This window comes from Cebus imitator, unplaced genomic scaffold (genome assembly GCF_001604975.1).
Source record: "Cebus imitator isolate Cc_AM_T3 unplaced genomic scaffold, Cebus_imitator-1.0 Scaffold272, whole genome shotgun sequence".
In the NCBI taxonomy this organism is placed as follows: Eukaryota; Metazoa; Chordata; class Mammalia; order Primates; family Cebidae; genus Cebus; species Cebus imitator.
In genome coordinates, this window is record NW_016107587.1 from 1,321,870 (window position 1) to 1,338,114 (window position 16,245).

The window sequence follows — 16,245 nt, forward strand, 5'->3', positions numbered from 1 at the left end:
GTACATACCAAAAATAGTTTCCAGTAGGTGCATCTGACCAGTGGTTGACTTGAAGCAGCAAGCAACTGTGAGGTTGACCATTGCAGCAGTGCCTAACTCTAAAAATGGACACTCACCCGCTACTGTGTCATCTCAATCCTGAGCAACAGCTATTTTATCCATAAATTAAAAGTATTTAAAATTTACATATGACTATTTACCAAATCTTTGCTTGAGAATCCTAACCTTAAAAACACTGAATACATGAAAATAAGAGATTTATCAACATAAATGAATAAATTATTCTACATAAGAATGACAGGTTAAACAAGTTGATATTTATTTAGGCAACTTTATTTTTTAAATGTTATACTAGGATGTAACGATACTCACACAAATTAATAACAAAATCATTAAGATTCCAAAAAGTACCTGAAGAAAAGACATGAAGGGAATTAAATCCAGGAAGAAATATCAAGGATCAATGAGCACGGGAAAGAAGTCTTTAGTTTTTCATAATCCAAATGAAAAGCAACCATAAGAACCATCTCTTACCCTCTTAAATTGATGATCTTTTTCAAAAGAATAGTGTTTGGTAGGATAAAAATGGTAGAACTCTGATTCACTGCGGATGAGGGACATGTTGGTACAGGCTTTTCGTAACGCATTTTGTGCGTAAAGAGGACATTTGGTGTCCTGTCATCATCTCAACTCTTCAATCTTATTGTCACCCCTACCAAAGTCACTACAATGAGGGCTTTTCTCTTCCTAGGAAGAGAAAAGCAAAATGTCTCCCTTACAGGGAGAACACTAGACTTTGTGTTTGGGAGCTGCTGTGTCTTTCACTTACTGACCACAGTATTTTATTTCCTAAGAGCCTTCATCTCCTATTTTATGCCAGCAGGTAATTGGAACACACTTACCTCTAAGGCACCTCCAGTCATAACCCTGCATCATGCTATTGATTTCATAGTCAATATTTAAGCAAAAAGAGAATTTCAACGCACCTGTTTTTGATGTGCTGAGGAGAACCAACACATTTGAAGCTGCCATCTACCATTATGGCCAGTCTCGTGCAAAGAGCCTCACACTCCTCCATGCTGCGAGGAAGGGAAAGGACATAAATGAGCCATTTCCTGAAGAGGGGAGGCTTGAATCAAACTTTTCAAAGCAAAAAGGAGACAAGATACCATTAGGGCAAATTACTTAATTTTTTATACAGAAATCTCATGTTAACCAAATAAAATGCTTTTAAAAACCATAAGGTTTTATTTAGACAGCCAATTATACAATTAACAAAAAATCTTTTCTTACATCAGGAAGATCAGCTATGAAATATGTAGGAGAGAAGCATTTAGCAATAGTACAAAAATAAAAAATAAAAATAATCTTCACAAAGCAATGTGAACGTTTTATGAAAAGAAACAAGAAAGTTTTATTAATAGGCACAAATGAAATCTTGAATCAATGGAAAGAGGCATGGAAGTAAATAATGGATATTTTGAAAATGGAAAAACTGTTTTGAAAATTAGTGTGACATAAAATAAGATTAATATGTTAGTGTAAATATCAAATGTTACCTTAAGTATAAATATAAAATATAAGTAAATTAATTATACGTAAAATATAAATTCTACTTTAATATAGTGTACAATATAAAATACAATACTATAACATTTAATGTGTAATTATAATTTAAATTATATTTTGACATTTCAATTCAAAATATGTTACAAAATTGGAAATTTATATTATATTAATGAAAATGTAGTATAATCCAATTAAGATTTTATCACTCCCATGAGAAAATTTTAAAATAATTATAATGTATATCATTAAAATTACTTAGTGAAAAGAAGAAAAACAATCATGAAAGAAGACTTGCTCCAGAAAACATAAATATTTTCTATATAATGAAAATAATTCCAATTCGGTAATACACTAAAGAATTACAAGGCAGATAACATCAGAACAAGATAAGAGAGCCCCAAACAAGATGTTACTATCTTACACATGTAATGATTTGAATATGGGAACATATTTTCTAAGCTGAAAAGCAATGGAAGAAACTATGAAGGGGTTTGTACTAGTTGTGTCTTAACACAGCAAACTAACATTTTAAAAATTCCAACCAGGCACGATGGCTCATGCCTATAATCCTAGCATTTTGAGAAGCCGAGGTGGGCAGATCACCCGAGGCTGGGAGTTCAAGATCAGCCTGGCCAACATGGTGAAACCTCGTCTCTACTGAAAGTACAAAAATTAGCTGGGTGTGGTGGTGGGCACCTGTAATTCCAGCTATTCAGAAGGCTGAGGGAGGAGAATCGCTTGAACCCAGGAGGCAGAGGTTACAGTGAGCTAAGATGATGCCACTGCACTCAGCCTGGGTGATAAGAGTGAGACTCTAAAAAAAAAAAAAATCTAAGTAGACACACTGGGTTCAGGTTGATATTTCTACTATAAATTAGTTTAACCATTGTGGAAGACAGTGTGGCAATTCCTTAAGGACCTAGAAATAGAAATTCCATTTGACCCAGCAATCCCGTTACTGGGTATATATCCAAAGGATTATAAATCGTTCTATTATAAGGACACATGCACACAAATGTTCATTGCAGCACTGTTTACAATAGCAAAGACCTGGAACCAACCCAAATGCCCATTGATGATAGACTGGACAGGGAAAATGTGGTACATATACACCATGCAATATTATGCAGCCATCAAAAATGATGAGTTCATGTCCTTTGTAGGGACATGGATGAACCTGGAAACCATCATTCTCAGCAAACTGACACAAGAGCAGAAAATCAAACACCGCATGTTCTCACTCACAGGCGGGTATTGAACAATGAGAACACATGGACACAGGGAGGGGAGCATTACACACTGGGGTCTGTTGGGGGGAAATGGGGGAGGGACGGGGTGGTGGGCAGGTGGGGAGAGATAGCATGGGGAGAAATCCCAGATATAGGTGAAGGAGAAGAAGGCAGCAAATCACACTGCCATGTGTGTACCTATGCAACAATCTTGCATATTCTTCATATGTACCCCAAAACCTAAAATGCAATAAAAAAAAGAACTCATATATGGTTAGTTTAAAACAAAATAATAAAAAATATGATAGATAAAAGGGGTAAATAACATGTAGAGACCATTCAAAGAACTGCTTGTAGCTAATAAACATACCAAATAATTACAAAATATAAACCATTAAATCAATTGATTTTAAAACTATTTTCTTGCTGGAAAAGTGTTCATGTGTGCCTTTGTGTATTGCAGAGAAAAATTAGGTATTTTTTTTCCAGTCCTCACTTCAAAAAACAATGAGCTCTCAGATCAAACAGATACCCAGAAAGTCAAGGCCATTTTCTCTGTAATTCTAAATGTGTCATCTTATAGATTGCTGGTGGGAGGAAAAAAATTGGCATAACTTTTTGAACACCAATTTGACAATAATTCCTTCCTAAGAGCTTACCTTAGAAAACACTGAAAATATAAACGCATAGAACAACTAATTTACAATAGTAAACATCTGGAAACAGGTCAATGTTCCACAGTAGGAGAATATATCACTCATATAAGTGAACATTCATCCATGTGTTAGCTATTAAAATGAAGTTCACCAAAGTCAATTGATCACATGGAGAAAAGTTCATAATATAGCAATGGTAAAATGACAATGTGTATTAGGAGGACTGTACAGGTATGTGAAAAAAACTTCCTAGGAAAAAAACACACAAAAAGTATGACTGTCAATATCTCAACAGTGCAACTAATGATGGATTTTCCTTAGCTCTTTTACCATTTTCCATTATCCAAATCTTCTACAGGAAGCATGTATTATTTATATTATTGGAGAACAGTCATAAAGTAGTTTTCTAGGTAGATTAATGGGCATTCAATTCAAGATACTTCTCAGCCTTCCATGCACCTCAATGTGGAGATGCAACAAATTCAGGTCAATGGAATGTACAATTTATGGATCATGTTGAAATACAGAAAGCCACTTGACCTTGAGCTGGGATGTAGACATAGTGATGATGAGTCAACATCAACCATGATGATTGTGATGGTGGCATGGTGGAACGAACCCAAGGACTTGGTTGGCCTGATGATGCACAGCCCACTGACATGAATTAAGCAAGAAGAAAAAATATGTCTCATCTAGGCCACTGTAAATTGATGTTTCTTTGTTATAGTTGCTTAGCGTGAAGTCCAAGAAATACATGTATTTCTTGGACTTCACGCTAAGCAACTATAACAAATATGCCATATACATGTTTGTATAAGGCAATTTTCCAAATATGCCTTATATATTTTCCTATAGAAAGATGTATTTATTTAATTAATTTCAATTTAAAAGTAATTATCTTATGGGTACACTGTAGGTACTCTAATTAAATAGGTAGAATATGAAATCACTTATACATTAGTTTCTTAAACATAGTTCAGACAAGTGAAGGTCTGATATGGTTTGTATTTTTGTCCCTACCCAAATCTCATGTGGAATTGTGATCACTCATGTTGGAAAAGGGGGCTGGTGGGAGGTAAATGGATCGTGGTGGCAGATTTCCCCCTTGCTGTTCTCACGATAGTGAGTTCTCACAAGGTCTGTTTTTTTAAATGTGTATAGCCCTTCCCCTCTCACTCTCTTCCTCCTGCTCTGGCCATGTAAGACATGCCAGCTGCCGCTTTGCCATCTGCCATCCTTGTAAGTTTCCTGAGGCCTCCCCAGCCATACTTTGTATACAGGTTATGGAACTGTGAGCCAATTAAACTTTTTTTTATAGTAGTGTGAGAACAAACTAATACAGAAAGTTGATGCATTGCAATAAAGATACCTTAAAATGTGGAAGCAGCTTTGGAACTGGATAATGAGTGGAGGTCATTACAGTTTGGAGGGCTTAGAAGAAGATAGGAAAATGAGGGAAAGTTTGGAACTTCCTAGAGATTTGTCAAATTGTTGTGAACAAAATGCTGACAGTGATATGGACAATAAGTCCAGGCTGAGAGGAGAAACTTATTGGGAACTGGAGCAAAGTTCACTTTTGTTAGGCATGATCAAAGACATGCCCTGAAATTAAAATTCATATTTAAAAGGTAAACAGAACATAGAAGTTTGGAAACTTTGCAGCCTGACAATGTGGTAGAAAAAAAAAAAAAACACACAAAAAAAAAAAAAAAAAAGAAAAGAAAAGAAAAACACATTTTCTGAGGAGGAATGGCTGCAGAAATTTGCATAAATAAAGGAGAGCTAAAAGTTAATAGCCAAGACAATAGGAAAAATGCCTCAAAGGCATTTCAGAGACCTTCTAGGCAGTCCCTCCCAACACAGGCCTGGAAGTCTAGTAGGGAACAATGATTTTGTGGGCTAGACCCAGGGCCCTACTGCCCTACATAATCTCAGGACACTGCTCACTGTTTTGCAGCTGCTCCAGCTCCAGCCATGGCTAAATGGCCCCAGAGAGATCCCAGGCCACTGCTCAAAGGGTGCAAGCCTTGGTGGCTTCCACATGGCAGTAAGCCTGCAGGTACACAGAAGGCAAGAGATGAGGCTTAGAAGACTTCACCTGGATTTCAAAGGATGTATGAAAACACCTGGATGTCCAAACAGAAGTCTGCTGCAGGGGCATGGCCCTCATGGAGAACCTCTGCTAGGGCAGTGTAGATGGAAAATGTAGGGTTGGAGCACCCACACAGTGTCCCCACTGGGGCACTGCCTAGTGAAACCATGAGAAGAGGGCTACCATCCTCCAAACCTCAGAATGGTACAGCTACCGACGGCTTGCACTGCAGTCCTGGAAAAGTCACAGGCACTCAATGCCAGCCCTTGAAAGCAGCCATGGGAGCTGAGCCCTGCAGAACCACAGGGGCAGAGCTGCCCAAGGCCTTGCAATTCACCCCTTGCATCAGTGTGGCCTGAAAGTGAGATATGGAATCAAAAGAGACTATTTTGGAGCTTTAAAATTTAATGACTACCCTGCTGGGTTTTGGACTTGCTTGGTTGCGGCTTGTAGCCTGTCTCTTTTGGCTGATTTTTCCCTTTTGGTTCAGGTGTATTTGCCCAATGTCTGTACTTTCATTGTATCTTGGAATTAACTAACTTGTTTTTTATTTTACAGGCTCATGCAGAAGGGCCTTGCCTTTTCTCAGATGAAACTTTTGACTAAGTTTCAATCTCAGTAGTTCAGAATTCTCATGAGATCTGGTTGTTAAGAAGTGTGTAGCACCTTCCCCTTGACATACTGTATCCTTCTCCAGCCAGGTAAAAGGTGCCAGCTTCAAAAAACATACACAAAATTTCCTGTATGGCTGGGTAATCTAAGTAGTTCAGAAATATGGCTAGGCAATGCAGAGATTTCAGGAGTTATACTGGACTTTTGAGTTAATGCTGAAATGAGTTAAGACATGGGGGAATTTTGAGAAGGAATGATTGATTGTGTTTTGCAATGTGGAAAAGACATGAGATATGGGAGGAGCCAGGTACAAAACACTGTAATATGATTTGGATTTGAGTCCTCGCCCAAACATCATGTCAAATTGTAACTACCAATGTTGGAGGAAGAGTGTAGGTGGAGGTGATTAGATCATGGGCAGGTTTTACTGTTGCTGTTCTCATGATCATGAGTGAATTTGCATGAGATCTGGCTAAGAAGTGTATAGCACCTTCCCCTTGACATGCTTTATCCTTCTCCAGCCACGTAAGTGGTGCCAGCTTCAAAAAATAAACACAAAATTTCCTGTATCACTGGTTAATCTAAGTAGTTCAGATATACGGCTAGGCAATGCAGAGATTTCAAGAGTTATATTGGAATTCATAATGTTGGATGTGCAAGAAAAAGTAGTGTTGGTCATTCTTGATTGTACTGGTTTCAACTTCTCCTAGTAAGAAAAGTAGTATAAAAGGTTCTTCTCCTCAGTTTCTTGTTCCATGCTCATGCTATACCAAGATTCTCTGAGGCAAGGAACCAGAAGAAGCAATGATAAATGAACCTTAAGTTAAGAGGAAAATATCCAATACAGAGACTTCTTTTCAACTAAAGGCCACCATTTTAGAATCATAGAATAAATCATAAGCTTCCCCACTCTTCATTAACAGTGAGTAATTTTGATATTTGTATTACATGAATATGGACAGGTTTATGGAAATGAATATATATATATATATATATATATATATATAGTGAAACTAAATGAATAGGAAGATATAAAAGAGAAATTGCAGTGATATGCAGTCTTCCTGAGAACAATCTATAATAATTATATGAGAAATAAATGACTGTCAAGTAGAAACAGAGATACAAGAAACTTAGGAGACATTATATAAAAAATAGCAAAATGGCCAAAGTTGCTACAGGCATATTAATAATTACATGAAATGTGGAATGGTTTAAACACCTCACACAAAAGGCAGACATTGTCAGACTGGGAAAAACACAATATCCAACTATACACAATCTACAGGAAACACTGCTTCTCTTCAACGATACAAATTATTTGAAAGTAAAAGAATATTAAAAGATATACCATATGAACAGTATCCAAAAGACAGAGCCAATGGCTATCTTAAAAAATAAAGCATACTTTGAGATATACTACTAGACCCCAAAAAAGACATTTCATAATAAGAAAGTCAAAATATTAGTATGACAGCAATTAAGAATGCACATTCACCTAACTACACAGACTCCAAGCACATGAACCAAAATGTGACAGAATTTAAAGAAGGAAAAGAAAAATGTAACAATTATACTTGAAGATTTCAACATCTTATTTTCAGTAATTGATAGAATAACCAGGAAAAATTCCATAAGAATACAGAACACTTAAACAACACTGACAAACTAACTTGCTGTATATATAATATTCCATCTAACTACTATAGAATACATATGACTTTGCATGGCCAGTTCTGTAGGATAGACCACATGTTAAGCCTGGAGTAGAAAACTGTAGCCCATTGGCTAAATCCAGCCTATTAGCATTATGTGGGGTGTTGGAGGAGATGAATAAATAAAGTTTTATTGGAATACAAACACAATTATGCATTTACCTAATGCTGTTGGGAGCTTTCACACTGCAACAGTCGAGTTGGATAGTATAGTACACACCATATGATTTGCAAAACTAAGTATATATATATATATATATATATATATATATATATAATGGTGTTTTATCAGAAAAAACAAAATCAGAAACTGTAACTCCTCTGATAGGCCATTAAAAAGTCCTAACTTTTTAAAAAGTCCTAATTTAAAAGGATGGAAATCATGAAAAGCATTTTATCTAATTACAACAGAATTAAATCAGAAATAAACAATAGAAAAAAATATTTAAAATTTCCAAATATTAGAAAATTGAACAACACTTCTAAATAAACTAAGGGTCAAAGAGATAATCACAAAGGAAATTGGAAAGTATTTTAAGAGAATGAAAAATTTTGTAGTAGAAAGAAAAAGCTGAAGGACTAACACTTCCTGTTTCCAAAACTTAATAGAAAACAACCACAATCAACATGATATTATATTGGTGAGAAAATAGGCATACATATCAATGGATAATAATTGAGAGTCCAAAAATAAATCCATACAATTATAATCAGCTGATTTCAATAAAGGTGCTACAACAATTTAGTGGGATATAAAAGATAATCTTTTCAAGAAACCGTGCTGAAATAATTGGATATTAACATGCATAAAAGTGAATTTATACTCTTTTCTCATACTATACACAAAATTTAGCTTGATATAAATCAAAAACTTAAATATAAAAGCTAAAATTCTAAAATTTTTAGAAAAAAAAAGAATATCTTTAGCACTTTATTTGAACAAATAATTCTTAGATGATGCACCAAAAGAACAAACCATATAAAAATAAATTGAGAAACTGAGTGTAATCAAAATTTAAAATGTTTGCCTTCCAAAGACATCATTAATAAAATGGAAAGACAGCCATAGACTAGAAATAAATATTTGCAAAACATATATCTATCAAGGAACTTGTATTCAGAATACAAAAATATCTCCTTCCCCTCAATTTTGCAGTGAACCTAAAACTATTCTAAAATATAAAGCCATTTAAAAAATGGAGGATTAAGGAAATATTTGAATAGATATTTTACTTAATAATAAATACAAATAACCAACAGTCACATGAAAAGATTCTAACAGCATTAGTCATTAGGAAAATGTGAATTAAAACCTCATGTCACTAGGCTGCCTATAATCAAAAAAGATAGTAGTGAAAAGGGTATGGAATAAAGACGTCTCATCATTATTGCTGGGATCATATAATGATAAGGCCAATTTGGAAAATAACTTTGCAGTTTTTTAAACTATCAAACACAACTTACTCTACAACCTAGCAATCGGACTCTGAGAAAAATTTAAAAAAATTAAAACATATATATTTACATACAAAGACATTTATATGACTGTTCATAACATGTTATTCATAATAGCAAAATACTGGAAACAACCCAAATGTTTATCAACTGGTAACTGGACAGACAAAACTGTTATAGCTATACAATGGAATACTGTTCAGAACGAAAAGGAGCAAGCTATTGACATAAACCACAATTGGATATACTTTTAAAATGTTATGATAAATAAAAATGTCAGATGCAAAGATTATTTAGATGATTCAGTTAATGAAATATCCATATAAAGCAAATTTATAGAGACAGAAAGCAATCAATGTTTTCCTAGGTGGGGGTTTTGAATGATAATTTAACTGAAAAGAAGCAGGAGAAAATTTTGGGGGAGGTAACAGAAATGTTCTAAAGCTTATTTATGGTAACATTTGCAAAGTCTATAAATTCACTAAAAAAAATCATAGAATTCCATACTTACAGTGGTTAACTTATATGAAAAGTAAATTATACTTCAGAAAAAGCTATTTAAAAAAATAACAGTGGAAAGTTCAGTCTGGCAGGGAAAATTGGAGAATGTTAAGCAATATAGACAAACCTACCAGTGAATGAATTTAAAAAATAATAAAAAGCCCAGAGATAGAAAATTAAGAAGAAAAGTCTACTTTAACATGAAGCAATGGGTGAATGGCTGATTTCTTCACAATAAGTTGGCTTTGCAGCCACTAACACTTGTTACAGAAATGGCTGCAAGATTTATGTGTAATAGGATTATGCATGCTGAGTTATAGCATTTAATAGTATTTTTATATAAACTAATAATGCTGCAGTAATCAGCAAAGTCTTCTGAGGTCCTGTCAGAAATCTCACATTTCAAATGATAATGCTTGCTTTATATTTCACTTGTGGTAACAAGGGCTGGGCCACTCAAGCATAGACTGAATGATTTAGACTGTTGGGAGGCATACGTCCATTGGTCCCTTGTGTTGCTACATGTCTTTCCATGAATTCCAAGACTGTAAGGTCCTGACTGCTCTTTACTTGGGCCTTTTCTCAAAGTTGTGCTTGCAGCAAACACCCATAGAAGAGGTGACACCTCTTCCCAAACCAAGAGCTGCCTTCTTATCATGTGTTGTAAGGTAGTAATTTCACTAGATTTGGCACTCCTCTCCTGTGCGTGCAGGTATCCATTAGTCCCGTAGAAACTGGGGTTTAGGGAACCAATGAGAAACCATGCCAACACTGGCTACAGCTTTTGCTGTGAGGAATAAAGTCTTTCATTTCCAACCAAGAAGTCGCATTTCTTCTGATATAGTTTCTTCCATAAAACTGTATCAATCTAAATTTGTTAGCTTGCAAAAGAGCAAAATGTCAGATCTTTGGCAGCTCTTGACATCTTATTTACAGTATATTTTACTTAAGCATAAAGACAAAACAAGTCTAAACTTTAAAGCTTGATCTTCATTACATCATTAGGATTTGTATTAGTTAAATCATATTGCTCACTCCCCATAAGCAGGTTTTATGAAATCTGTATTTGTATATCTGTGTGGCCCAGAACAGTGTACTAGAGTTAAAAAGAAGACAATGGTTTTGAAATCTAATTACAAACTTAATTCTGTGATGAAGAAAATATTAAACCAGATTTAATAACCTGTAATGTATTTTAGTTCAGCTAATTCTACCTGCTGAAATAAGAGGCGTTAGATAAAAAGGATCTGAAAGATCCTTCAGGACAACCTGAAAAAGGTAGTCTAGCATTCATCCTTCAATAGTAGCAATGGATGAGGTAAGAATATTGTCTTTGGACACAATACTAGGTTCAAATTCTAGCTCTGCCAGCTGTTTGCTATGTAAACATGGTTACATAATGTAATCCCTCATGGCTTCAGTCTCAATTTATACAGTGAAGGCTAACATTAATACTGCTGGGGTTGCCACCTGCGGGTGTCTGTCCTGCAGACCCTGACTCAGTGATGGATGAATAAAGGTACACTGACACACAGATATTACGCTTTGCTAGTTCCACTGAGTGAGTGTGGCCACTTACAGACTCCCTGAAGAGTGCTATAAACAGTTGTGACCACCAGTCCCCACCTGCCAGTAAGACTCACATTATTTAGTAAAGTTTAATTGACAAAGGCTTGAGTCAATACCACTAGAGGCTGAAATATTAAAGGACAAGTTCTGATGCCCAAAGCAAACACCATTAGTGGGTAATATCCCTGGTTGACCTACCCCTGACAGAGCTATCCAGTTCAAAGGTTAGTTTTAAGGCCACATGAGTAAACAAGTTAGTTAAACTCCCACATTCCTTTGTCTTTGCACCCTAATCTCTCTGACTCCTGCAAAGAGACTGTGGCTGCCTTCAGCCAAGAACTATAGAAAAAACCCTTAGGCTTTCCAAACGGGTTTGAGACTATCTTCCATAACTTTCTCTAATATTTTTCCCTTAATATTTTTCTACCACCCTGAGGGAATTCCCGCACAGTATCACCATTATAGCGTTAAGATTAATAAATGTCTATGTGCAGCACCGTGCAGGGGCCTAAATGCACTTCTTAAGCTCTGTTACTCAGTCTTACTCAGGAAATCATCACAAGAGAGATTGCAGCTCACCTGTGGGAGGTCAGTACTGCAGCACAGCCTTCCCGAACCTCCTTCGTTATTGTTTGCCACAGGTAGCGCTTAGAGCAGGGATCCATCCCAGAGCTGGGCTCATCCTGAAGAAGATACAACACACAGTCATTGGCATTTGAAAAACACACACAGAAATATATGCAATGATATGGGAGGCCAAACCCCGGGTGAGAGAAAAATCTCTGCTCTGGCTCTAACAGGCACCTCTCCAACTGGCTTTGTTACACTCTCCTCAACAAAGCCAGAATGATAGGGAAATGTGAGAGAATAATGAGTGAGTGCCTGACTCCCCAGCCATGCAGCATGCTACCCAAGAGCTCCACTTCCTTCTTACCAAATCCAGAGAAATTCAAACAAGAGATCAAAATTATTTACATATAAAAAGAACCAAATAGAAATACTGAAGCAGAAAAATAAAATAAATGAAATAAAAAATACAATGGAGAACGCCAAAACCAAATTTGATCAAGCAGATAAAACAAATCTGTGAACTTGAAGGCAGATTATTTGAAAATATCCAGCCAAGGAAAAACAAACAAACAAAAATTATGAAAAAAAGCCTCCAGGATTTATGGCACATTATCCAGACACTTAACTTTTTTTTTTTTCAGGGGGGAAATAAAGAGTGTTTAATCATAGATAAGCGATACACTTACAAGAGAATCTAATCAGACCTGACAATCCTGCACATTCGAGATGGAGGCAAGCAGTTGGCATTGTGGAATTTGTGAGCAGTTCATAGGCCAATTGCCATCAGAGGCTCTATTCTTCAGAGAAATTTAGATACCATACAGTTTACAAGGACAGAATATCAAGTCTAGGGGAAAAAAATCATAGTTATAAGAACTATAACATGGACTATAGTTCCAAAAGGAAAGCAAGACTAGCTTATCAGGACTTGGGTATTCACAAGTTAAAGCTAACTGATGAGTAGAAGGTGACCATGTTGAAATCCTTAGAATTAAATTGGGGAGGACCTAAATACTTCAGCACTGCCCTTAGAAACTGGGCAGAGCTTACTCTGGCAGATAAGAATCTAGAAACATCAACCGTAGGTAAAGAAAATAAACAAGATGAATGTTACTGAACATCCAAAGTATTATAAAACAGAAAGGATTTGTGAATAACGCCCCATTGGTTGAATATTAAACTGGTCATGATAAAAGTTTCTTCATTCTCCATCCTTTCAGGTAATTCCAAATTACATGCCATTCTAAATGATGTTTTTCTGCAGAATCTTTATGTCTGGCCAAATAATGGCAAAGTAAATTAATATAATTGATGTAACACTATATTGCAGACACTTAACTTTTGCATTATGAGATTTACAAATAAAAGAGGGTGAGAAAATGGGGCAGCAGAATGTTTAGTAAAGAAATAATGGCTGGAACCCTACCAAATTTGGGTCAAGAGATAAACATTTGAAAACTTCATTTACATGAAGCTTAAAAATTCCCAAACAGCTTCAGCCTAAAGGATTATTCACTGAGATACACAACAATCAAACTATCAGAAATGAAAAACAGAATTTTCACAGCAACGAGAGGGAAAAAAAGGCTCATTACATACATCCACAAGGCTATCAGTGAATTTTTCAGAAGAAACCTTGAGAACTGGGAAAGAGTGGGCTGATATATTCAAAGTGCCAAAAGAAAAAAATCCTGCCAAATCAGAAAACTTTACCTACTTTATCCAGCAAAGCTGCCCTTCAGAAATAAAGAAGAGATAAAGAATTACCCAAACAAAAGCTGAAGGAGTTTATTGACATAGTACCTGCCTTATAAAAATGCTTTAAATAAAATTTTAAAATGCTGTAAATAAAATTTTAAAAAGGGAGTTCTTCAAAACAAAATAAAAGGATTCTAATTAGCAACATGAAATTATAAAACTCACAGTATACAGCCAATTCAGCATACTTTAATGCTTTAATGTTGGTGTGTAAATCAATTATAACATTCAGATTAAACGACAAAAAATATTAAAAATAACTAAAGCTACAACAATTTTTTAATGGAAACACAATCTAAAGAGCTGCAAACTGTGACATCTAAAACATAAAATAAGATGGGTGGAAGTAAAAGTGTAGTTTTTTTTTAATGTTATGTAAGTTCTGTTACTATCAGGTTAAAAATAAGGCTTTTGTAACTATAAGATGTTTTATGTAGATTCATGGTAACTACAAATAAAAAACCTGTAGTAGATGTGCAGGCACACACATGCACACACAGAAATGAATCAAGGCATATCAATACAAAAAAATATCAAATTAAATGAAAAACAGTAATAGAGGGATAAAAGAATAAATGACTTTATGAATAGCCAGAAAATAATTAACAAAATGTCAAGAGTATGTTCTTACCTATTAATAATTACATTAAATGCAAATAGACAACATTTGCCAATCAAAAGACATAAAGTGAATGAATCAATAAAAAACCAAGATCCAACCTTATGCTGTTTACAACAGACTTAGTACAGTTTTTGGGATACAAATAGACTGAATGTGAAACAATTGGTAAAGATATTCCAAGCAAATGATGACCCAGAGGGCATGTTTATCTATATTTTATGTCAGACAAAATACACTTTAAGTCAAAAACTGTAAAAAGAGAAAAATACAATGTAAAATGGTCAATTTATTATAAAATGATAAAAGGGTAATTATAAATAGACATGCACTCAACCCTAGAGTAACTATATGTGTAATGCAAAGATTAACAGAACTGAAGGGAATAAAAGACAAAGTACAATAAGAATAGGGGAGTTCAAGGCTCCACTTTCAATGATACATTGATTAACCAAGACAGAAAATTATTAAGGAAGCAATGTACTTGAACTACAATTTAGACTAAATGAACCTAACAGCCATACACAGAACATCCCATCCAACGGTAGCAGAATGCACATTCTTCCCCAGCACATATAAAATACAGGGCAGGCCATATGTTAGGCCGCAAAACAAGCCTAGTCTAAACAATTTAAAAAATTGACATCATATCCAGTATCACTTCAGACCACCATGGTATGATACTAGAAATTAATAAGGAGGAAAAACTGGAAAATTCATAAATACATGTAAATAAAAAAAAAAACACTCCTCAACGACAAAGGGGTCAAATATAAAATTAAAAAGAAAATTTTAAAAAATACATTAATAAGGAGGAAAACTGGAAAATTCACAAATACATGTAAATTAACAATGCACTCCTGAACAATCAATGGATCAAAAGTGAAATTAAAAAGAAAATTATAAAATACATGTATCTTGAGACAAACGAATATGGAAACAAAACAAAACTTATGGGATGAAGTAAAAGCAGGTTTGAGGAAGAAGTCACCAACATTAAGATAAAATAAAGATTTCAAATAAATATCCTACCTTTACAGCTGAAGAAACTGGATAAATAAATGAACTAAGCCCAAAGTTAGCAGAAATAAGAAAATAATGAAAAGCCATATATCAGAAGTCCACAGCTAACATCATATTCAACAGTGAAAAGCTAAAAACTTGTAATCTAAGAAGAACAGCTGAAGAAACTGGATAAAGAAATGAACTAAGCTTAAAGTTGGCAGAAATAAGAAAATAATAAAAGGTCATATATCATAAGTCCATAGCTAACATCATGAATTCAACAATGAAAAGCTAAAAACTTCTAAGAAGAACAAGACAAGGATGCCCACTCCAGACACTTCTACTCAACGTAATACTAGAAATCCTAACCAGAGCAATTAATCAAGACAAAGAAAAGGCCTCCAAATCAAAAAGGAAGAAGTAAAATTATCTTTTCAAAAAGCATGATCTAATATACAGAAAACACTATAGACTCCACCAAAAATTCCATTAGAATTAATAAACAAATTTAATAACATCATATTATACAAAATCAACCTACAAATATCAATTGTGCTTCCATAAAATAACAGTGAAGTCAGAAAAGGAAATTTAAGACAATTTTGTTTACAATAAGATCAAAAAGAATAAAATACTTAGGAATAATGATGTAAAAGATTTGTATACTGAAAACTGTAACATTTTGATTAAAGAAATTAAAGGCAATAAATGGAGTGCTATCCATGTACATGGACTAAAAGAGTTAATATTTTTAAAATGCCCATGTCACCCAAAGCAATCTACAGACTAAGTACTATTCCTATAATTCCATTAGCATTTTTCACAGAAATAGGAGTTCAGAACACTAAAATCTGTAAAGAAAAAAAAGAGGAAGAAGAAAGAAAAGAAAAGAAAA

At 34.7% G+C, this 16,245-nt stretch overlaps 1 protein-coding gene across 1 annotated transcript in view; it reads right to left on the reverse strand.

Annotated features, from left to right (window-relative positions):
* Window positions 1-16,245, reverse strand: part of ABCA13 (ATP binding cassette subfamily A member 13) — a 424,215-nt gene that overhangs the window by 26,115 nt on the left and 381,855 nt on the right. The window contains 2 exon segments of the mRNA XM_017500828.2: window positions 987-1,079; window positions 11,978-12,081. Of these exon segments, the coding sequence (XP_017356317.1) occupies window positions 987-1,079; window positions 11,978-12,081 (197 nt within the window).